At 36.9% G+C, this 24,653-nt stretch overlaps 1 protein-coding gene across 1 annotated transcript in view; it reads left to right on the top strand.

The window, feature by feature from the left end:
* Nucleotides 1-24,653, top strand: part of CABCOCO1 (ciliary associated calcium binding coiled-coil 1) — a gene marked incomplete at both ends in the record, with an annotated part of 49,552 nt that overhangs the window by 8,804 nt on the left and 16,095 nt on the right. Inside the window, 3 exons of the mRNA XM_080347722.1 lie at nucleotides 115-284; nucleotides 3,391-3,535; nucleotides 8,504-8,576. Coding sequence (XP_080203848.1) covers nucleotides 115-284; nucleotides 3,391-3,535; nucleotides 8,504-8,576 — 388 coding nt within the window. The remainder of the gene's footprint in view (nucleotides 1-114; nucleotides 285-3,390; nucleotides 3,536-8,503; nucleotides 8,577-24,653) is intronic.

Below are 24,653 nucleotides of genomic sequence, written 5' to 3'. Positions count from 1 at the left end.
ATATAATATAATAATAGTAAATATTATCGATATAGCTACAAGCAGACTAAGTTAAACTTTGGAACCTATATTTTAGTTTTTAATTTCGTTATTTTACTCTACAATTTCTTCCAGAAAGCTAGAAGAATATCTGAAGTTTAAACAATTAAAGACATCTTTGAAAGAAGCTATTTTGCTAGATTATTATACTGCGGGATTTTGTTGGGCTAAAGAAATGAACTTCAGTCTTATACAGCTCTCAGGATTCATGGATCTATTAAATTTCCTGTTGGAGAACCTCAGTGGTAAGTATAATTAAAAATGGTAAAATAAATATCTGAAGTGTAAGGTAGGAACGTTTTCCAGTCATTTTAATAAAGCCATATTTAATTGCAAGTAGTTGTAAAATGATTTCTTTTCCTCTTGAATGTTGGCATGTTATATCTTGTACCTGAAAATAATTCTTATTGGCAGACATTAAGCTTTCATTAGAGAGGACTGTAGTCTTTATAGTAGAATATCCCTCATTCTTTGTACAGTATGTGTTACAAAAGGGCCAGGTCCTGAAGAGACCTCATCTTTGCTATGGTAAAATAAATAATAATTACAGTAGAGTGAGAGCAAGGAGCTCCTAAACTCCAATTGCAGCTGTCTCAGTGACTGACTCACTGTAGCCTTGGGCACATTTCTCCGCTGTTTGAGGTATTCAGTACATCCTGTAGCATTACAGCAGGTGAATTACATTTATTTTATCCTTGGAGGTCAACTTTTAGGCAGCTTTCTATATAGCAAATACTGCACTTCTGGCACAAAATATATCGGTTAACTAAAGACTGGTGAGGGAAGTAAACTGGCATCACTGCTGAAGATGAAAAATGACAATGAAAGGACTGTAGCTCCAGTGGCTACAAGGAAATTTGCAACAAAGCATGTAGCTTGGGTCTAGTGGGAACAAAATAGCCAGAAAAAATGGTAGCAGCCTCCTCTAAAACCCATTTTTCAGAGATCACAATGCTTACTTAACATTCACTTTGAAGGTGATTATGTCGAGAAAAGTCCATCCCAGAGGAAGAGCAAAAGGACTCAGTGGTTCCATTCAAAGAGAAGATGAATATTTAAAATCAAGCTCATAATAGTTATTATACTCTTTCATTGTAATTCAATTCAAGGGCCTTTCTGACTTGGAAGTTTGACAGAATATGTACGTGCTTTATGATCATTGGAATTCCAGTTGTCCTTCCTGTCTCCAATGAGAAAGTATCTTAACATATGTTAACTATATTAATATAACAATGGAGAAGAATGGAAACATGTCAGAAAGGAGTTTTATGAGACTGTGTGTAATGCATGTGTATAGACGGGCTGGTAGCACAAGCGACAATTAAAGCTGACTGACATTTTTCAGGAATGTGATCTTAGTTGCATAAAGCTTTGCCAAACTTTAACTCTTTAAGCTGAAATTTTCCATGGCAGTGTCTGCCTCTGATTAATATTTATATATAAAATTACAACTAAAACAGTTCAATGGGCTTGCAGACAGAGGCTGTGGGAAAAAAAATGTATTATTTGTTGCCCTTTTTACATGAAAGCTCTAATACCCCTATGCTTTGAAGTAAAGACATAAGGTTTGGCAAGTGAGTGTTGTGAATTTGCTTTTTGCTGTCCTGTGAAAATCCATTTGTATTTGGCTAAGACACATGGCTTTTAGGGAAAGAAAATGCAGTTTGTAAATGCTTACAGGAGAGTTCTTATATTTTTTTCACAGCTAAGTTCCCTGCATAATCCATCTTATAAAGTTTGCTGTAGCCCAGGGCTGAGATGAATTTCCTTGTAATTACTGTTTTCAGCTGGTGCAAATTCCAAGGCAGAACATTTCAACTAATAGCAAAATGCTAACGTCTTCTGCGTTAATGACCATTTCCATTCCCTTCCTTACACTGGACCTGAGTGGCCTGGAGAACTGAGCTTTTTTAACCAGAACAGCAAGGCTTGCATGGAGCAGGAATAATGGATTTAGAGTTGGAGGGTACTGGAAACTCATTTAGGGCTGGTAAAGGAGAGGGGAAAACTGAGGTTTGGAAACTGGAGTGTTCAGTTGACTGGGAGCCAGAACGAATTACTTACGTGATTTGATTCATCTTCTATACATCAAGGGCAAAGGGCTCCTTACCTCCCAAAAGTGAAGTGAGAGCCTTTCTGAGAGAGGCGGCTGGGGCCGAACATGGTGTTCAGAGGAAAGCGAGAACTGGGACTAGGTGGTGACAGGCCGGGGCGTTGTGACTTCTCGTGACCTTCTGGCTTCACTTCCCTATAAGCTGTGATATTTCTGGTTCTCTCTCTCATTTCCCATGGCTTCCATTTCCTCCATATTCTCTGTATTTCTTTCTTGTTTCTTCCATTATGGTTATTTATATTGTGCTGCCTCCATTGCTGAAACCTGAGGTGAAATTTTCAGTGTTTTGATTGCTGTACCACTAAAGGACAAAACTATAAAGACTAGAATCTTGTAAGTTTTTTAATTTGTTTTGTGTACAAAGACCCAAGGAAGCAGACCAGTAGAGAATTTAAACAATAAGGAAAATAAATCTATTTCACCACTGGTGGGTATTTCCTCATTTTCTACTCTAGGTTTTTTGGACTTAAAAAGAACAAGTAAATTGTGTATTCAAAACTTTTGTAAACCCCACCATGGCTCTAGTGAAAGCACACACTGTACAAAACAGAAAGATGAATCATTTCTTTTCAAAGGTTCAGTGAAGACTCTTATTTTTCAGATTTTCCTCTTTGTCAAGACAGTTAATAAAAATAATTTAAATTTTAATTCAAAGCTGCTTTGGTATTTGGTTTTGATTTTCAGGGTAAAAATGTAATTATCTGTTTGGGGGAGTGGGGTGTGCAAAATGTTTGATGATACATATGGAGTATTATGCATATTGATGTTTAATCAATTATGGCTGTAAGCACTTTAAAAAAAATTGGTTATGCTTTTTAATATCTGTTCCCGTGTTACTGGTTTATATTGCAAGGACAATCTTTTACAATACATAAACAGTAGTAAATTTATTTTAAAGATAAACACAGTATGCATCTCAAATTTACATACTATTCTGCCTGTGTTTATCTCTGCATAAGTATGAGACCAAGCTGTGGTATCTCAAATGTCCATTATTGTGATCCTTACATTGTGAGGGTATATCAGTGATTTTGTGATGGAATTTTAATGCACACTTTATTGATAAGAATAATGGTGACACACAAAAATGTATGACTGGTGTTGCCTTTTAAGTTTCTACAAAGCTCATAATATAACTTCTTAAACTTCAGTAAGTCTTATAACTAAAATGGGTAAAAAAACCCACACCACCCTTTTCTGTTCATACTTCATTTTTGTTCTTCGGGATTGCTTTGCAGACAAACATATGTCCTTAGGAGATAATTTAAAAGAACTTGGAAGAGCAATGGCTGGAATAGGAGAAACTGATTCAGAAGGAAGTGGTGATTTGTATTTCTTCAGCATCGAGCAAGCCAAAGCAGTCATTGATTACTTGAATATCAGGTATTTCTGCAGGATCTATTATTTCTTATTTGAATAATTTAATGTGGTGGGAAATTGGCTGATAAAATAAGTTAAAATTATTTAATTGGATATGTTCATACTGTGGCAATATACTGCACACACCTAGCTTTAAAACATTAAAAAGAAGAGAGAATATGCAAGTAGCAGTAAAGATCTCTGCCTCAAATGTCAAAGCCCAGGAAATAAATTTAGATTGGAAGTTTATCACAATGCAAGATTATGCTGAAAAGCTTCCTTCTGGGTTTTGTTTTGGGTGATAAAAGGGAAAGGGGAGAGTGGTGTATATAGAATATTCTTCGTTTGCTTTTAAAACATTCTACTTTTAGATTCCAGTTGAAAACAATCCTAGGTCTTGTAGTATTTGTCTGGCCTTGAAAGCTGTAGAGGACTTTTATAGTGGTTTAAAGTTATGTGCTTTACAGAATTAAGGCTACAGTCGTATATAAGTCATAAAAAAGTTGCATTTTAAAGTCAGCAAAAGCTCAGCATCTAAATGAAAAGGTTTCATGACAGGTCTCAGCTCTAAACAGAGATACGGAAAGAGAGAAAACCAGCAGTAACTCAGTTATTTCTCTGAGAAAAAAAATAAGGGACTGATAGCAGCCAATCACACCTCTCCATGTAAAGTCTTCACTCTACAGTAAAGTACATTGAACTTTCTCCCCTGAGCTGCCACACTTAGGACAGTGGCTCTGCTCACATACCAGTGGTTCCACTACATGATGGACAGAATGGTCCTCAAGCTGCTGTGTCACACATGAATGTTGGGGGCAAGGAGATGAGAAAAGGAAAAGGTACTATTGTAATATCGGCTCATACGTTGTGCAACATCTGCAACCTGCAGCCCCTTTTCTGACCTGAATAGTGATTAGAGAGAGAGATTTCATGGCAGAGGGGCATAAAATTGAGTAAGATCATGGCTGATCCATACATAGAATTTTTGGGAATTTTATGGCTGTTCTTTTGCTAGGAAAAGTTTAACACATCAAAGAGGTTTTTTAGAATGTTTTCTTGGATGCAGAAAATAATTTTCTCTTGAAGACAGACAAAAATACTAGAATGGCTGACAGCCCTCCAGTTTAGGGTACTTGGATTCATACTGGGGATTTAAACCCATCACAGGTGCTTTCTCTTACAATTGGGCTATGAAGTTTGTCTCTTTCTCCAGTTCTCTACTTTTTTTTCCTTTTGTTTCTTTTTCTTTGAAAATATAAAGAACTCTAGGTTCTTCCCAAATGAAATATGACCATCTCTTTACATCTCAAATTTCTATAGTCAAGGCAAACCAACGCACTGCCAAGTACTAGCCATAAACTAAAATAAAACTTGGCATTTAAGATGTCTCACACAACTTCTTTTACTTCTCCCTTCTTGACTATGCCTTTTGTATATTTATTTGGAACAAATGTTCTTCCCAAATAGCATGTCTGTAGCTTTTGTGTAAATTATGCTTTGAAAGGTATCTTGTCTAGGAAGTCATTCCTTCACAGTCGCAAGAATTTCATCCAAGAGATTAGGTGCTCCATCCAACTGCCACTGAAGTATTAACTGGGTGGGAATAAAATCAAGCCACAAGACTTTTGCAACAGAATGGTATTTTGGCCACCAAATATGTAGTTGTATGCTCAATTTATAATAAGTATCTGCTGTTGCAAGTCAGGGATATACACACAGAAATGTGTCATATGTGTCTAGTTTATACAATCCATTATTCCAGTCATTTCGATTTTTTTTTCTTAAATAGGAACTGAGTCAGCACACTTGTTATGTGGGTGTGTTTTGAACTTCATGAACTCAGAAATAGGTTGACTGGTTTTATTGCAATTCATATTAATGTATTGCTTCAACATTTTTTCTTATTCTTCACTTTTTTTTGTTTAATTTTAAATGATAGGCCTATCAGGTTTTTGGTTTTTTTTTTCTACTCATGATAGTATGACATGCTTTAGTTCAGATCACATTTTCACAGATGAGCTGTAAACTCATGGGATTTATAATAGAAATGGGGACAAATGCTTAACCACATTGGCACAGACTGTGCAGCAACTATAATGACACCTTCAGGTTTGGTGGAAGGTGACAGTTATAATCTTTTTATATTGTCTCCATGTGCAAACACACATCAGCGTAGCTCTTGACATTTTCTTTCAGGAAGCAGTGAAGCTAGAGAAATTTGTCATTGTTAATCACCTTCAGATTCTCAGATGACATCACAAGAGGGTCTATTCTTAACAATCTTAGTTGTGTAAAATTATTTGTGTGGAATTGCTAAAAATGTTGGTTGAGAATTTTTTAATTGTTCACAACAGATACAAACAAAAAAACCCACTTTATATAATGCCTGAGAGAAAAAAGAAAACTACACTGTTTTTTCAAAATAAATACTAGTGTTTCATTTGCATGATTTGATTTAAAGAGCATTAAATGGAGGAATTATTTCCTTGATATAGGATTGAGTATGCCAGGTTGAAATGTCAAAAGCAATGACTTCTGTTTTGGGGAATATTATAAATTATCTGTACCTGTAACGTGGTCTGTAAAGAATATCCTAACACATTTAGAGGGAAAGGGAAAGAACTGGTTTTCAGGTGCTTTAGTCCTGGCTCCTGTCCAAAGCACTGGAATAGATAAAAGAAAAAAGTTTGAAATGTTATGCTCTGCCTGTGCAGTTAGGAAGATCTATATCTTATTTCTTGTGTGTCTGTGATGTTTGTAAAATATTTTTTGTCTTTTTCAAATAATCCATGTTAGAATTTTACCAGATAATAGTTGTGTAAGTGAGGGGAAGTGTGTGTGTGTGTGTGTGTTCATAAACTGGTGTGAGTCATTTCCAGGCTGTCCTAAGCCTGCTTCAACATAACTTCTGTACCTCCACTGAAACATGGCATGAATTATTTGGTGAAGTACAGCAACAAAAATGCACTGCAAATGAAATGGCAAATATTGTAACAACTTAATTGCTTATGTGCTTTGAGTTTGAGGAAAGGGAACTTGCATTTTATGATAGGCAAATTTCTTATGCAAGTTGGTAAACACATTTGTTTTTTAACTAATGCTATTGCAATGACTGAATTAAATGTAACTGTAGAATAAAACTTTTATATGTCACTTAAGGAGCCAAATGTTCAATGAGGCTGCTGTAATACTTTCCACCAAATTAGGAAATGCATCTGTACAGATGTGCAAGAACATCTGCGTCCATTTGGGTAAAAATGAATTTGAAAGTGTCACAGGTGTGTGTGATTGACTGCTGGAAGATGTCCTGCCGTCCTGTCAGAGCCAGGCCATGAAGCTGGTTTAGTTTCCTAATTCCAAGCTGCTTTCACGGCTGGCAGAGCCACTGCTGTACCTCAGCGTCACCACTTGGACTCTGCTGATGCGGAGCAAATAGTCCCTGTCCGCAGCATTTCGTGTAACCTCTGTGACTGCGGCAGTGCCAGTGGCAGCATGTAAGTGATTCAGGCAAGGACAGTGAGCTAAAATATGTGCCAGGCATATGTCACAAAGTATGACAGTCAGCAGCATGTGCCCCGCATCGACTCCGCAGCAGCATCCCCATTACCTCCCAGAGCCAAGGGTGTATTTTGGGCACCTGTGTGCCACCGCAGCAGCCTCTGGCTTTGCCCACAGTTGGCTGGTGTTGGGTGGGAGAAAAGCCTGGGTGCCGTGGGGCCGGCGGGCAGGGGACACCTGCGGGGCTGTTCCTGGAGCTCGACAGTGCCACGTCTCAAAGGGCAGCCTGTGCTGGACTGTGTGGCCAGGCACCGGTATTATAAACACATTTTTGTGCCGTTGACAGGGCATCCTGCAGCTAGTAGCAGTGTCCTTAGCATCAGCTGGATAATTATGTATGTTGGTTGTACTAGTGACTTCATAGACCTGTAGGAAAATTGAGGTTGGAAGGGACTTTTGGAGGCCACCTTGTCCAAAGCCCTCCTCACAGCAGGCCTCGGCGTTCCAGATGTGGCAAAGAGGCACTGCCATCCCAGTTAATGAAAAGAGCCTGTGTCATGTCTTTAGCCGGAAAGCACAGGAACCAGTTACAGATGTTCCCTGCAAATATTGCTGTATCTTTCATGGGTACATCAGGCAGGAGTGTGATAAACTCTTGGAATCATTCTTCAACCTGGACTTGCTATGAAATCACAGAGCTATGTTTTAAATCATATGTCAAAATGACGTGACAGAAGCCAGAAGTTCTGTATCATGATTTTAAGAGAACAAGTAATTGTAACAGATGGACTGTGACAAACCAAACCTTTGATTAAACAAATGACATATCATTGATCATTAGGAAAGGAAACAAGGAAAATTATTTAAAACACGTGAAAAGGAAAGCCATATATGTTTTAAGGAAGATAAATATTTCAAGCCAGTGAGAAAGTCTACTTAAAGTTACTTTTGTTGTAGTACACAAAACTCTAGTGTGTCCATCTATTTTTTTTTTTAGTTTTTCTCTGAGGAAATATTGCACTGATTTTGAAATGTGACCTTGAGAGGATTAATGCTTCCATTCTTTCTTGTTTTGATGTTCCAAGACCAAACTTGCTCCCTGGACTGGCAGCCCATCCCAGAATCTGAAAGTTGATTTGGCTTTGTTTCATTCTTGTTGACCATTGCTGATAGTAAAGGCATAAGTATCCTGGTGATAAGCATTTCAGGAATTACTTTTTTCAGAATAGAACTTTGTCTTCTTGGAGTTCAATTTCATAAGGACAAAGTGGATGTATTTCTAAGTATCATACTGTATTTTCTACAGCCATCTGATATTAAATCCTGTAAACTGAATATTCTGCATATTGTACCTGAAGTTAAACAACTGTTTCTTTTTAAAATTTGGAGGATTACCATGCTGGAGAGTAACTCTTAGTTTAACAGATTTTTCTTATATTGTTACCTTTCCAAAGATTTACAGCTGTAATGGTACTATATGCTCTTCTTTTCCAGCTTATTTAAACACTATAAAGCATATGAATACCTCTTCCACAGTCCTGGAGAAGAATTTGTGATAAGTAATGAGGTAAGTCATTTATATAGATGGAACTCATTATGCAGAGTTATTTAATGAATGCGCCGTGGCATATGTTTTATATTGCTCAAAGCAATTTCATGTCAACATTACTGCATTACTAAAGTAAAATGGCTGATTAAAGAATACAAGTTAGATGTTTTGATCCTCATATTCAAAATTAATTTTGGATTTCAAAAAAGTGTAAATGTATTGCTTGGTTAAGATGTTAGTTGTGTTAAATCAGGAATATTTTTGTGTATGCATTCATAAGCTGATGTATGTAATTTGAATTTCAATGCATGAGTCTGACTCTATTTTAAAATCAGCAATCAAAAATCAGAAAATGTTGTGTTCCAAGCCTAGTCTGACGACAGTCCTAACATTTGTGTGCGTGTGTACATGCAGAGTTTCCTTTCTCATGTAGCCACCATCAGTTAATTATACTGACCATAAAGAAACACGCTAGAAATTCAGCATTTTGAAAACACTCAGTTAATAACAGTGAATTGGCTTGGCTGTAAGCTTTGTCATGTATTATAACTTATACGTGCAAAAATACACAGGAAAATACATGGATGCAGGATGTGGCCTTTGAGCAAACAGTTTCAATTCATCAAATAAACCTTCATTTGGCCTGACTGTGTGTTTTGAGGATATATGCTACAGTACTTTGAAAAGTATTTACATTTATAATTGATATTAGGAGATAGCTGGTTGCTCAGAGAGGCACAGCAGTGGATTTTTTTTGATGGCATTTATACTTTAGCTTATCAGTACACAGTGAAGTTAATGCACTGGAAAATTTTCTTTACATGTTAAGTGGGTGGTTTGACTCTGTAAATGATGTGGGATAATTTATTCTCGTGTTGCTTTTAAATAGCCATTTTATAAAAAAGAAAGACTTCCTGACATGGATGTAAACATTCGGAAATTATTCTCATCATTTGTCAGGTGGGTTAATACTCCAACTATGATGAGATCAGTGACAAAAGTGTCCTTACATAATCAGAGCAGGACTTCAGTGGTTTTCTCTTAGGGTTGCTTTTTTATATTAGCTAGTTAAACCAATGGCTGGTTAGCACATTCTAATTGGTAAAATTATTTTTAACAAGGCTTTGATTAAGTAATTTCTCGTGTGTATCTTATCAGTTGTGGACTAGCTTGGAAGAAATGTCTTTGTGTTTTCTTAAAACCTATTTCTGGATGGCTGAGACCGGTGTCCTCTGTCCTGGCCACGGCACAGCAAGCTGGGCAGCCCCACCTCTGCTAAGGAGCGGCAGAAATGTGTTTCTGTTAATTACTTTGATGATGAACCATCAAAGGGACAAGTGCAATCTGCAATTATGACCATTGCAAAAACCTTCCATACAATTTTTAGCCATAGCTCTTTTACGGCCATTTCTTACCTATGCACCAGTCCAGTTTAATCCATCTGTTTTGTATTCTGAGTTCACAGCAGAGAGTCTTTACTTTGTCCAGCCACGCTGCAGTGCCCAAGAAGATCAATACTTATATTCCTGTAGAGTTTATATTGATAGGGTGATACATTGTACTTCAGTAAGTAACAGTTCAAAGCATTGAAACTACACATACAAATTTATGGCACTTATGGCGCTTGCTTTATGTGTTAAAAGGTGATGAGAGGTGAACCCAACATAGACTTGGAGCTCTGTTTCTACAACTTTGTTATATTTAGGCTGCTTATCTGCAAAGGAGAGCATTACCTGCTGCGTTGGCCATCCCTGGCATGAGCAGCTCCAGCCCAGACAGGCGGTGGGACCGGTGGGGTTTTGGGATGTGGAGCCACATGTTCTGCAGTGCACAGGGGACAGCAAGGGGCAGCGGGCAGGCTGGGAAATCTGTGCTGAAGGGCCAACCGCTATCCTGCTATGTAGATCAGTGTCTTACCAAAAAAAAGCCCATGTAGACACACCTTAGCCCATAGCTCAATGTGATCCTTGCTCTAAGCTGAGTGCTGCTAATGTCTGAAAAGTTTTATTTTAGCTCCAGCGATAAAAGTCTGTTCTTTTGGAATGGGGGACTGTAAATTGTAATGGCCAGATTTGCCCAAATAACAAGCACCATGGTGTTCCAAGTGTTCAATTACAGTATTATCTCCTTTTGCAAATGAAGACTTTGATACAAGTCAGTGAAATGACTTGCTTCAACTGCAGTGATTTACTTTGACTGAAATGCTTTGCTTTGGCTCCGGGAGTAAATTTGTCCTTCACATTTGCTGAAAGCATTATCTACTAAATAAAAGTCCAACAGCCTAATGAGAAGACCTGCTTCTTTGAAAGAGATGCAGCTAAAACAAATAAAAGCAGCACTTAGTCTTGTGATGAATATCCTTTTAGAGAAACTGCAGTATGTGTTTTCCAGAAAAATCTTATAGCTATGGATTGTAAACTCATTGGATTTTATTTTTTCTCTAGCACAGGCAATTATATGGTGTTCTCAATCAGGTTTCCTTTTTGATCTTTCACTGCAGTTATTTCCAAATGACCCTGTCATTTCCTGTGTAGAATAAAATCAGACAAGAAAAGGGAAATGACTCAAAACTCGGTTAGATTATGCATACAATATCTGTGGCCATGCCATTTAACAAAATTTAAGTTAGTTAAATGTGGCACATAATTAGTGGAGCTTCACAGTCTGATTAGTATTATGCGTTTGATGCAGCTTGCATAATAGAACCACCTTTGTAAAATATAGACAGTATTTAAGTGTTAAAAAAAAAAAAATAAAGTAACAAACGCCTGGATAATTTAAATATATTTTTACCTTGGTTAAAGCCTTTAAACGCCTGAGGTGATCACATTGCATAGGAAAAAAGGAGGTTAAAACTGAAAGACATGAATGCTTGGTTAGATGATAAAACACACATCATACATCTAACCTACTTTGGCAGTATTTAAAATTTAAAACTTGCCTTTCCAGCTATCAAATCCCTTACTTCTCCTTCATTCCAGATCTACAAAGACCTATATATTATGTATGCATGAATACCTGTTAGAAAATATGATGGTACAAGTTATTACCGAGAAGTGTTAGGATTGCCAAGTAAATTCGTTGCATTTTTTTTCTGTTACTATTATGAGCAGTTCCCCACATTTAGAATGATTGCAGAAGCAGCAGCGCTTTAGCTATTTCATGGCTATGATCCAAAATAAAATGCATTTAGCACTAACATACCAGAGTTCTTCAGGATTATTGTTGTTAAAGATACTGGTTTTTCCCTTTGCCTGTTCCAGAGGTTTTACTCTGTAGCTGTGATTTAGTACACCTATATTAGCCTGCTATTCAAAGAAAGCAAAAGGAGTACAAACTAAATCTTGATGTGCAGGGATTCAATGGAGAAATTCCTATTAACACATGTCAGATCTTATAACAAAGATTTAAACTGTTAAGACATGTATTGTGTAGAAGTTTTTATTCTTTTCTTTTTCTATATTCAGTAATTTATTTTGCTCTGATGATATATTACAGCACATCTTGTATTTTTTTTTCTCACATTTACAAATTGTACCTTATACTGCAGTTTATGTTTTGCTGCTCTCTGTTGTGTATTTTTGGATGGAATGAGGCTAAGGTCTTTTGGGATTATGTCTGCTTTGAAACATTTCCTAATAAAAATAATGTGGTTGGTAAATCTAGTTTTATTCCTAGTTGCTTTAGCCAGCCTGATGGAGTAATCTGCTATTTTATGGCCCAGATGACTAGCTAAGTTTGACTTCTTGAAATAGTAGTGTACAATGTAATTTTCTTTAGAGATGTCATAGTGGGTCAGGTTGCAATAAAAATATCGAAGATTAAGTTTAATGGCAGTGCAGATTCAGTATTATAGCAGTCACTAGATATCATCCTCTGTACTTAGAGTTCCAAACCGGTTTCCATTAATGCCTTCTTTCCGTGTACTTCTTACTTTCTGAAACATTAAGCTTTTGGACTATGTCTGGTCTTTATTCAATTGTGGGTTGGGATTTTTTTTTATTTTTTTAAAGATTGAACAAAATCCCTTCTGTGTTTGAATTAAGGGGAATAGGAAGAATATACTATTTGAAAGCTAATAAAGCTTTTTTGTTTTTCTGATGGCAAAAGACCTGAAGTCTTGGGACTTGACTTTGATATATAATCCTCATTAGGTGTTGCATATTTATATTGATTGATCAATCATTGTTGCAACAAATTTGCTCAATGATTTCTTGAGAACTGCATTTTAAAGATGTATGAAACCAGAGCATATCAGTTCACACTAGAGAGACTCATTCCCCGGCTAATGGCCTGTGTGCTTTTTGAAAGCTTGGACGTTTCAGATATTTATAGTGCTTAAAAACCACTGAGTTGATTTTCTGTAGCTTTGTTTTGTAAATATCACCATGGCAAAGACATCGTGACTACTTTGAAGGAAATAAGAGCATAGGACTGGAAGGGACCTCTGCAATTGTCAGATCTAGTGCCATTTTCTCATGGGAAAACATATATAATCCTCCTCAGAAACCTGTCAAACTCCAGCTTAAAAAGTTATCTTCTTTGTCTTTGCTTTTCCAGTTAAAAAGCTGCCTGGGTGGGAGGTTTCTGTAATGGTTATAAAACTTCTGATTTCCAGTCTAAGTGTATTCATGACAAGCTCAGGTGTGTCTGTCCTTGTGCCAATTTGTGCCGGTATTGACCTTTAGTTATTGTTCCATCCTCAGTGTGTTTTTTTCTAGTGTATGAAGAGACAGCAATCTTCTCATCAGCCTTCATTTAGCTAAGCTGGAAGAGCCTTCTCTAAGCTTTGCTTTTAAGGTAGGCTATGCTGGTTTTGGCTGGGACAGAGTTAATTTTTTTCACAGTAGCAGGTGTGGGGCTGTGTTTTAGATCTGTGTAGCAAACAGTGTTGGTGACAAACTGATGTTTTAGTCGATGCTGAGCAGCACTTGCACAGAGCCAAGGCCTTTTCTGTTTCTCACACCATCCACCAGCGAGTGGGCTGGGGCCACACAAGCAGTTGGGAGGGGACACAGCCGGGACAGCTGACCCCAACTGACCAAAGGGTATTCCATACCATATGGCATCATGCTCAGTATATAAAGCTGAGGGAATTAAAAAAAGGGAGAGCATTCGGAGTGATGGTGTTTGTCTTCCCTAGTAACCGTTACATGTTATGGAGCCCGGCTTTTCTGGAGATGGCTGAGCATCTGCCTGCCCATGGGAAGTAGTGAATGAATCCCTTATTTTGCTTTGCTTGTGTCTGCAGCTTTTGCTTTACTCATTTAAATTGACTTTAAATCAACCCTTGAGTTTTCTCACTTTTACCTTACCAGTTCTCTCCCCCATCCTGCTGAGGGGGAATGAGTGAGCGGCTGCGTGGTGCTTAGTTGCTGGCTGGGGTTAAACCACGACATAGGCTTTTAGTACCTGCATTCTTACATGCGTTCCAGCCGCTAGTCATCCTTCTGGCCTTTTTCTATAGTTGTTCCGCTTTAAATCAGTTTTGTTTGAACATGTTTGACCAAACTGATATAATATTGATGCTGAGATAAAAGCCAGGATTTGCACAATATCAATAAAGTTTTCTTGTTTGCTATGGGGAATAGCCTACCTGATAAGTCCTAGAATAATGTTTTATACTTGTATCATGTGGCTGTCTCATCACAGATCAGTATTCTGGTTCTCCTTTATTACTGCATTTTCCAGCTGAGGTACTCCCGGTCCCCAGGAGGTTTTAAAAAAATTATGTCCCCACAGTGTCACCTCACAATTTGTTGTTGAATACAAGAGTGAATAGTCTTCAAGATCATTCAGTCCCATCTGTATGACATTCCTGTCTCTTTCTTTTCTTTTGTCTAGAAAATTAGTTATCTTATTAAATAAACTATGAAATGAGTCTGGCATTGTGTATCTTTGATAAACCAATGTTGTGTTATATCTCATTTTTCTTTAATTTCCATGTCCTTTTTTATTTTTTTCCTTCAAAACATGTTCCTCAAGCCTTTACTGCTATGAAGATTAAAACTACAGCTTCAGAAGTTCATTATTTTACAATTATGAATGCTTAAAACTAGCAAACTGGTACTTGGTCTTTTGATGTCTGAGGGGAAATTTTTGATGTCTGCTACAGAAGTGTGTAGTATCCAAGATGGGCTTACTGAAGTAAGCAACTGGAGAGCCAGTGGGTTTTGTGACAAAAGTCACTGATATTCAGTCTTTTGATCTTGAAGCTTGCCATGGCTGTAACCAGAGAGATCTTGAAGGACTTGTGATTAATCTGAATGAAAAGTGGAGTCTGTTGGAATTGTCTGCAGTATTACTTGAAATCAATTTTACTTGAAATCAATTACTTGAAATCAATTTTAAGCCTGTCTTACACAATAGAAACCAACCTTGTTTTTGAAAGGATTGTCTTTGGCATACCCTGTTGCCAGTAGTGGAGATGTACTGACCTTTAGCAGTTTTTTTTGTATAGGTCACATGCTTACGGTCTTCCACGGCAATTTTAACATGACTGAATTTTGGTATTAATAGCTGAACTGTGCTGCCCTGAAAGCCAGTGAGAGCTCCAGAGAGTTAGTGGAATTCATAAGCCAGTGTTGAGTACTTTTACAAATCTTGCTTTAGAGAATGATTGGCAAAATATTTTTTAAATTCTTTTCTTAAGAAACATCAAATACAAAACAAACCTTCTTTTTCATTCAGTAACGTGCGTGAAGTCATGAAAGTAAAAATTCAGGCAGGAAAAATGCCAAATAGCTGACATAGGCTATGCCTTCAGTATGCTGAGCACCGTGGTTCTGACCCAGCCAGCGTTTAAACAAGTGCCTCCTTTTAAGCACTTGGGAACCTTTATTTCAATGGACTGACTCACATACACAGAGTTAAACTGCGAAGTGACTGAGGTCACATTGCTCAGCACCCTGGAGGATGAAAAGCTAAAGACAGCAGAGCAAAAAATATTTTGAAGCTCATTGGAACTTTTTATTTCATTTGTACAGTTGACAAAGCATCACATTTTTTGACTGCTTGATGTTAAATAACAGAGAGAGGAAAAGAAATTGAACTGTTGGCAATAAAACGTTTCTGGAACTGTGCAGGAATTAATATATACACAGATGTGTTCTCTGAGTTTTTAATTATTTATTTAGAAAGTGGCTTGATTTCTGTATGCGTGTGTGTGTATGTAAACATACATAGTTCTGTTAACAGGAGTAATGGTTTATTTATTTGCTGGAATGCAAGTCAGCTAGAAATGGTGGGCTTTGACTGGAAGGACAGACTGGATATTAATGGCAGAATATTTCTGCTATTCATCTGAATGTTGTAAGATCCAAATGACTAAGCGCTGTATCAGGAAACTATTGCACATGTTTTAAAATATTTATCAATCAGTACGTAAATTTTCACAGAATCACAGAATGGTTGGGGTTTGAAGAGACCTCTGGAGATCATCTAGTCCAACCCACCCTTACATTTTAATGGAACACAATGAGATTGGCAGAAATTTATTGACTTGGGGAAATTTTAAAGCCATTAAGCAGAGTACCTGAAGGTAGACTACTAGTATATAAATTTTGGGGTTTTTTTTTCTAGTATTCCTGAATAGCTTACTCTTTTGATGCCCTTTGGAAGTTCTTGTTTCGCTTGACCAGCATAAAGCCAAATAATTGGAGCTGAGCAAAGATCAGTAATTATTTTTTTTTCATAGAAGATTCTGAGATTTTTGTAGTTCAATTTAATTCCAGTTTAAAAGAATAAATGAACTTTTTAACAGAATTGCTCTGCTTACATGTCTCTGTTTAAACTCCTTCACTCTAAAGCAGACCTCTTGAAGATGGTTTTGGAGCCCAAGCCCCATCCTGGCACCATACAGAGTACTTGGCTCTGCTGGAGCAAGGTCCACGTGATTCTGGGATCTGCGATCTGCCCCTAGCTGTTCATAAGACATGTTTTTGGGGAGCCAGGAATCTGGAAAGCAAATTGCTAGGTCAGCCAGCATGGCAAACTGTGTCAACTTTGTAAGTAGGCTGGTGAGAACCAGATAGGCGGCTGCTGGCATGTTGATAGAAAGTAATTTGCCAACTCCATCCTAATTTTTTAGGTAGTTCAAAGAATAACATTTGTAAGGAATCTGACAAAAAATAAAAGAGATATATTTTATTCAAATTATCCTGGTATGTCCACTGCAGAACAATACTATTTTTTGTTAAATACTTCCATGTAACATAGCATGGGTCAAGGTGCTATTCAAGAAAGCACTGTGTTTCATTTATATTTTGCTGGTTCACATTTAGCTCTTTTTTTTTGTTTTTTCAGTTGTTTGCTAGCAGATACCACTTGGGTCCTTGCTAGTCCAGTGAGACTTACAGGAGACTGGTTTGCCAGAGCAGTTGGTGTATTTCCATAATTTTCAGCATCATTTTTGTTAATTAGCAGACAGAGATCCGTGAACTATTTTGTGCCCCCTACCTCTGTCTGTAGCTTTTCATCATTTTAAAGATTAAACAGTATTTATAAAAGTATCTGTGGAATGGACAAGTGATGTGATATTTCATGGGAATATATCCCCATGGGTGAATATTTATGTATCGAATTCATACATCTTGTGCCTTATGTTATGCATAACATGTTGACATATGTATAAACAGCATGTCATTTCTTTACTGTGAAGTTTTATAATCAATATACGATTTTATAAATTTTTATCCATTTAGTTGGTGTTGTGAGGAAAAATGTATTTGAAGTTTAAATACTAGATAAGTTTTGCAATCCTTTAAAGTCCCTTTTTAAAATGCACCAGAACATTTGTATATTTTTCTAATTTCACCTTGGATTTTACAACTTGTCATAAGATACATCATAAAGTAGTTTTACTGAACATTGAATCTGATGTATTTGAATATTTAATTCATAAAACATTATTTTGATTTCCTATAAATATGCTAAGCTCAGCAAAATGTGGTGTTACCAATTAGAAAGCTGAGTTTTATAGGATGTCTGGTTGGTATGCGAGGTAACTTATATTGCTACTTAGGCTTACATGTAATAAACCTTAGCTAGGAAAATTGTTTAAATTTCAAAGAAAAGATAATAAATAAAATGAGGGCATAGAATATTAATGTGAACAGTGCCTTTATTTTGTTAAAGCATTCAAAGTTAAATAGTGGTGGTCTGTTAACAATCTAGGGCTATTTGGCAAGTCTTTAAACTTACTCAATAATCAAAACATAAAAGGACAATGGAAACTTTTCACAATAAAAGAAAAAGGAGTTGAGTACAGAAACCAAACAAATTATTCTCTGCTTTTTCTTGGTAAGGAGATGAACTTTATAGGAAGGGCAGCAAGCTCTGAGTTCGGGTTGCTTTTTCCTGTCTTTGTTATAAATTACATCTGTCTGTGAAGAATCCTCTCCAGTTACTTTGTGCTTCATGGCTACAAGGGAGCTGTGCACGTCGATCTGGAATGGAGAGGAGAAAGACAGACTGCGGGAGCCTTCTTGTAATTTTACTGGTGGTTTTTTTCACTTAGGGAATGGCAGTTCTTCACATTAATTTGCCTTGCTTATTAAATATACTGATGGGTAAAATTCCTAAGATCCCAGCTGTGTAAATAGATTATTAACAAAACAACTGTTTTCTTCTGTGTTTGTATTATTTGTTCTTTGTAGCTTGCTAGACTTTTGGAAGAGTTCAACACCATTTAGGTTCAGCTTAATCATTTACAATGTTTTTATTAGGGCTTAAATGAGGAAAACATTTAGCAAAGAGATGGACTTTATCCAAAGCATAATGCTTTCATGAGACTCTGAATGCACTGCAACAATATTATGAAGCACCAGAAATATGGGAAGAAGCTACCAAATGGTGCTGGAAGGAGAGTCATCTTCTTAGGCTAAGTGTGCTCTACACATCCTCCTTTCCCTGGGCCTGGTGAGCACCTAAAGAGAAGCAGCTGAGGAAGCCCACGTGCAGACAGGAAAGAAAGGGACCATGACCAAGTTCCTATACTATTTAATTCCCCATTTGATCCCGAAGCAGGAGTCATCGACAGCTTGCCAGAGGCAGAGCAGAGAAGGACATTTTATCCTTCCAATCAGCGTGGGCTGATGACCAGGTCCCACCAGCTCCAGCCCACTGAGCTTCGCTCTCTCTTCTGCCTGTGTTTTAGCAAATAGGTTCCTACCTGGAGCTTTCATCCACCTTAACTAACCTTGCGCTTTGGGAGTCTCTCTCCAATCCACTGCATTGCTTACAGAAGCTAAGATCTCATTATGTATTTCCCGCTGTTGCACTCAGAAAAAAACAACATCAAATAGATGGACTGTATTGCGTCTCTTCAAGCTGGGCTTGAAGAGACAGTAGTTAGTGTCTTAGAGTATTTAATGATTAAGACTATTATTTGAAGTGTTTTATGGTTTGGCTTCATGTTACAGTGTTGAAAATTTGGAGTGAATTCATCCTGAGTCTCCTCTTGACCAACTTAAACAGTTGAGGAAGAATGCTTAATTGTTTATATCTAATGTTTACTTGTCCTTAATTGTAAGAGTGGGCAGAATCTTTGGCTGATCTTAAGACACTAAGGTGGTATTTGTATGAACTTTATTTGCCTTATTTTTTTCTCCAGACTGATTTCACTCTCAAAATTGTCTTTGTCTCAGACTGCAATGCCTATGCCAGAGCCTGCATAGGTTCTGCCGAGTTGCACTGCAGATGATGCTTTGTCCAGGGTAAAACCTAAGCAAACATGGATGTTTTCAGCTGAAATACATTAGTACTGTGCTCTCCACTTTTCATGGTGAGTGGTCTCCTTTGTTGGCTCTATAAGAATCCATCAATATTGTAAAAATGTGTTGCAGAAAATATTGTTACTGCTCTCACAGCATGAAACATTTTGCATTAATTACATGCTAAGACATGTATTGCTCTATGTTCTTAGTGTTAGAATTCATGTGCTTGGTGAAAGTTTTGTTGTCTCTTTGTTCTATTTAAATAACTACACAAGAATATCTTCTGTGCAATTGCTCTGTACTTTATTTTGTGCATATCAAATTTGCCTTGTCAATACAGTCTAAGGAAGTGGCATAGATTCTAAGTGATAAAGATGAATGTTGTGTGCTTCATTTATGGCTAGGCCATGCAAATATGGTCTTGGAGTTGTGAAAACATCCCATGGTTGAGACGTTTTGGATTCTGGATTGAGCCAGGCTCTTAGCAAGTTCCAGGCACTAGTGGGCTGTAATTCAGGTCTATATCTTTAGATTTGCTGAATGTTATGTGTTGTGAATAGATTTACAATACATGTAACCATTGACAATGTGTGTAGATTCCATGTATTACTCTTGTTTAATAAAACACAGGAGTGATAGGAGTGTTCCTTATAGCTTATTCTACTTTTAATATCTACCTAGCATTCTCTCAGGGTTTTTCTTAGTATTAATTTTGTATTCATGACACCCATTTATCATTTTCATCTCTGTCTGTTATACATTTAAGACTCTTCATTATTTTCTTTTGTTCTAAGGAAAATACTTTGCCAGCTTTTTGTATTCTTTGAGAGTTAGGATGTGGTCGAAGATTTACATTTGGAGAAATATTAAATTACCAGTAATGAACATATTTCAGATGAAGTATTTAAAGATTTTACCCTCACTTAGGCTTGTTCCAGGAGACTATTTTCAATTTTTAGCATTATGGTTGTCCCTGCAGGCCCAGATTAAAAGAAAGTGAGGGCTAGAGGCTAAGTTGCTGACTTCTTATTTTCCTTTTTTCTTTGTCTTTTTTCTTTTAAGATCTACCAGTGGTACATTGTGGTACACTCTGCTGGATTTCCAAAAACATCATTATGTTTCTGTCCATTTTGAGAATGACCTCTTGAGTCTATTTACAGGTGCATGCATGCTTGTATGTAATTCAGTACTAAACCATTTGTATCTGTTTAATAATCACATTTTGTTTGAGGAATCAAGAAATTGTCAAGATGGAAGTAAGGAGCCAAATATTACTCATTTTGCCAGGACAGAGATTTTATCTTTCGTTCCTCCCTCCTTGCTGTGCTTGCAAATATAAGTCTCTGAATTGCTGAGTGTAAAAACAATATCCTTTTCTTTGCAAACCTGGCACAGCAAAACACAATAGGAGAAGACAGGATTTTAGTCTTATCTCCGTGTTTCCTAACTACTGCTGGTTTGACTTCAGTTCCTAGTCTTGTTATTCATACTGTTTTTATTGCAGTGTACTTAATTGTCTCTTTGTTCTGATCAGTCCTCAGTTAAGTGGGTAAATAATAAAAGAAAGAGGGTAGATAATCAAGTTACCAGAAGTAATTGGTCAGTCCAGGCTTTACTGGAACTTTGTAAGGAGCAGAAAGAACAGGGCTTTGGTGTCAAAGTCATAAATGCCAAGCCTTTAAACCTGACAATGCAAACACATTGCTACATTGGCACATTTTGTGTGAATTTAAATTACAAATTATTGTGTATGATCAGAATCAGAGCAACTGAAAAATCGTACAGCATGGATAGACTTTATTAATTTTAGATGCAAATGACAGACATTAGACAAGCTTAGAAGTCTGACAGACTAGAAGAATCTTAATATTTGACAAGTGCAAGATAAAATGAGAACTTGTCTTGTGGATTACTTTTATTTTTTTTTGTCTTTAATAGTAGCAGGAACTTTACACAAACTAATAAGCAGTGAACCATGCATTAGAACAAAATGTAGGATTCTGTGCTAAGGAAGCTTATGTAGGAAACAGGAAAGTTTAAAGAGTGTACCTTAAATGGCCAACAGGACATGGTATATTAAAAAAGGGACAGTGCTTTGTCTGGGAATTGGGAATTTGAAGTTTTTCTGTGCTCAATTGCCATTTTAACACGTTTACCACTTTGCAGACTATAACATGGATTGTTCTTGTTCCACTTCGTAGTGAAGAAATACAATTAAAAAGACAACTTGTTTTCTTCCTTAGCACTTAATGTACTACCAATTTTAATTAATCTGCTTAATCAGATAAGTGTCAATAACTCCAACCTATGCAGATATATAGAATTTTTTTATTATTATTTTCCTTTTTATTTTTCTGCCAGATCAATTGTGGAAGAATGGATGAAGAGTAAAGAAGTATCATGACTGTTAAACTAAACCCCGCTCAGTGTCATTCAGTTGTATCAAAGGCCATTTTAATGTCTGTCCTTCTTTTACTGTTATCAGATATAAATTTTGAGTGTCTAGTTAGGATTTATAATCCAATTCTAGTATCTTCAATGCACTGTACCCCAAGTAATGTCAGGGGATCTACTAGAATTGCATCTAAAATAGACACTACATTACTACAATATGTAATGGTAGCAAAATTGGGCCCAAACCTGAAAATCATTGACTTCAAAATTATTCTTGCAAAAATGCAAACATACCATATTTACAGTTGTATAAAATACTGCTATAGCTTTATGATATGTGTGTACATATAAGTAGAGTAGAATGTGCTGTATTAGTTCATCTTAGTGATCATTCCCATGTAAGACTTTATATTTAAAACATTTTAACTAATTTTATTTTATATTTTCTGTAGTAGATTAAGGAGCCTAGTTAATTTTCAACACAAAGAAAAGGTTGCTGCAATATTTCTGCAATATAACAGGAATTATATTTGTTAATATAATTTGGGATCATTTAAATTCTAATCACACAGACCAAAAAAAAGTTTCAAGTAATGGCAAGTAAATTTAAATTACACAACAGCAAAGACTTTCATACCTTTGAAAATATTTCAGCACTGTCTTTTTTTCATTTGCTTTGATTATCCATGATCACAGCAGCAGCATTCTGTTGCTCTTGCCATAATTTCTAAAGCATAACTGTGCTAACATGAAATATGTATATATAGGTACATTTGCCAAGTTGTTTTAATTTTTTCATTCATTTTCCAGCTCGTGTGCTGGGAGGAGCTGCTGATTAGTACACTGGCTGAAGCAAAATAAAGGAATTGTTGCAAGAGAAAATGGAGATGTGCAGGGAACACTTGCAGGAAAAAAAATAAGCCTTTTTACTGTGATTTTGGAGTGAAGAAAATTAGATTTCTGTCACATAAAACCTGCCTCTCAGACCTCTAAGATAAAAAGCTGCAACACAAGACACTTGGTGACCACAGTGGGGAGGAAGATTCTGTCTGAGGAAGCATTTTCCTAGGCTTCTGCAGCTTGATGCCCTCCTGTCCGGAGACTTTCCACCTCTTCAGCAGCACCTGCTGCTTATTGTAAAAATAAGAAACGGTAACATAGCACCACTGTGACCAAAATAGTATTTCCCAATTTTTTTTATTGCCGTGTTTAACCTCTGCTTTTTTAATCATATGCACAGCAGGAGAAAGGGGATGTGCTTTAACAACTTCTCAGGTAGTAAGCAGTGCACATTTTTAGACAGAAATCATGCTGTCAGTTGGAAGCAAACAATAAGGCCAAATATATTTAATTTTTAATAAATTTTGCATTGTGCTATTCTTTTAATTACATTAATCAGGCAGGCTCCAACACTGCAAGCCTTAGGGCTTGAAGTGCAATTTCAGTGCTTTGTAATAAATTTGCCAAACTTTGGAATAAAGATTAAATAGCTTAATATTAAACATTTGCTGGATTTAAGTTTTACTAACCCATGCACTTTATAATTCATATTTTTCAGTGCAGTGCAGTGCCACAGCAGAAAGATCATAATAGTAATTGTGAGTAAGCATTCCTTTTGCACACAGGTTTTGCTTATAAACTAGATGAATAAAGGGGCCTGGAGTATCGAGGGAACGCTAAAGATCTACGGAGCCTTTCGCTTCAAGGTCATTGGTTCAAGCACACATCATTAAAGACAGAAAGTGAACATCTAACTGCTGCTTCGTAACAACCGTAAAATGAGTTTGTGGTGTCAGTGGAGACAAGCAAACGACACAACCAGTTTAATAACAAGAAAAGAGGTCGGACTAATGTACAGGTCCAACAAAGAGGAGGGATCAGAGATACCCAATTTACCAGGCTCCTGCCTTCCCCTGCCTGCAGCCCTAAGGTCTGTGTTCATTCTGCAGCCTGGGATGGTTAGAAAAGTCATAGCCACACTACATGGTCTCGTTTGATGTCACAACCTTAATTGAGTGGAGCTGGGTAAATACTAGGTCAGAAGGGATCTAAGGAAAGTTCAGGTAGAAGATGGTTGATGATGAAGTACTAGCAAGCCTGGTGGAATGCTGCTGGGGCACTGCACAATAGGCTCTTTGAAAGAAGATGCAGATCTGATACCCCGACCACTTTTCATTACCTCAAGCATATAAATCACAAGCAGAAAACTGTTGGCCATGGTGTCCTCATGACTGCCTTCTAAGTGAGTAATTACAGCCTGCCAATGTTAATTGTCCAGTGAAGTTAATTGAATGAGGTACTCTCTCTTTTGATCAGTTGTGCAGTGTTATTGTTGTTGAAGGCTTTTTTAAAGAAGCAGTTGGGTTTCAGTGATGTGATCCCTTTATGTGAGACCTCTAAGATTAGGTATGTTTAGAGGAAGGAATGTGTGTAACATGGCAGGGAGCTTTATTAACCATTTCATATTTACTTGTCAAAATGAAGTAAATAGCTTCTGTCTACTGGTGTAAAAAGTGCGTTATTTTCCCTTTTGTTCTATGAACCATTAAGATTTTAAAGGGTATTGTTCCACAGCTGTCTTGTCTCTTCCTTTTGTCTTGTTATCTTTCTGTTTGGAAACCTGGGCTGAGACTGTACCTGGGATGTCTTTGCTCAATCTACATGGGTTTTAGTGCAATAAATTGTTTGAACCATTGTAAAAGAGCCCTATGACTACTTCTCCTGTCTATAGTAGCTTTAGTTATCAACAGACACAACAGGAAAAACAAACAAAAAAAAAGCTTCACGGAAGTAGTTAATCTATTAATAAGCTCTCTTAAAAACATTTGATGAGTAAAAGGGATAAAGTGAGAAAGACCAGAGAAAGAGAAACTCAGCCTTCGAGACACAGGGAAGTTCAAAGGAGTTTGCAGGTAAAATATAGACATATGCAATCCCGGCTTGGTTTGCTTTGTTTCTTTTGCCCTTTAGCCCTTGTTACTTGTAT

The sequence above is a fragment of the Nesoenas mayeri genome (genome assembly GCF_963082525.1).
Source record: "Nesoenas mayeri genome assembly, chromosome: 7".
Taxonomy (NCBI): domain Eukaryota; kingdom Metazoa; phylum Chordata; class Aves; order Columbiformes; family Columbidae; genus Nesoenas; species Nesoenas mayeri.
This window is presented reverse-complemented; position numbering and strand designations above follow the sequence as displayed.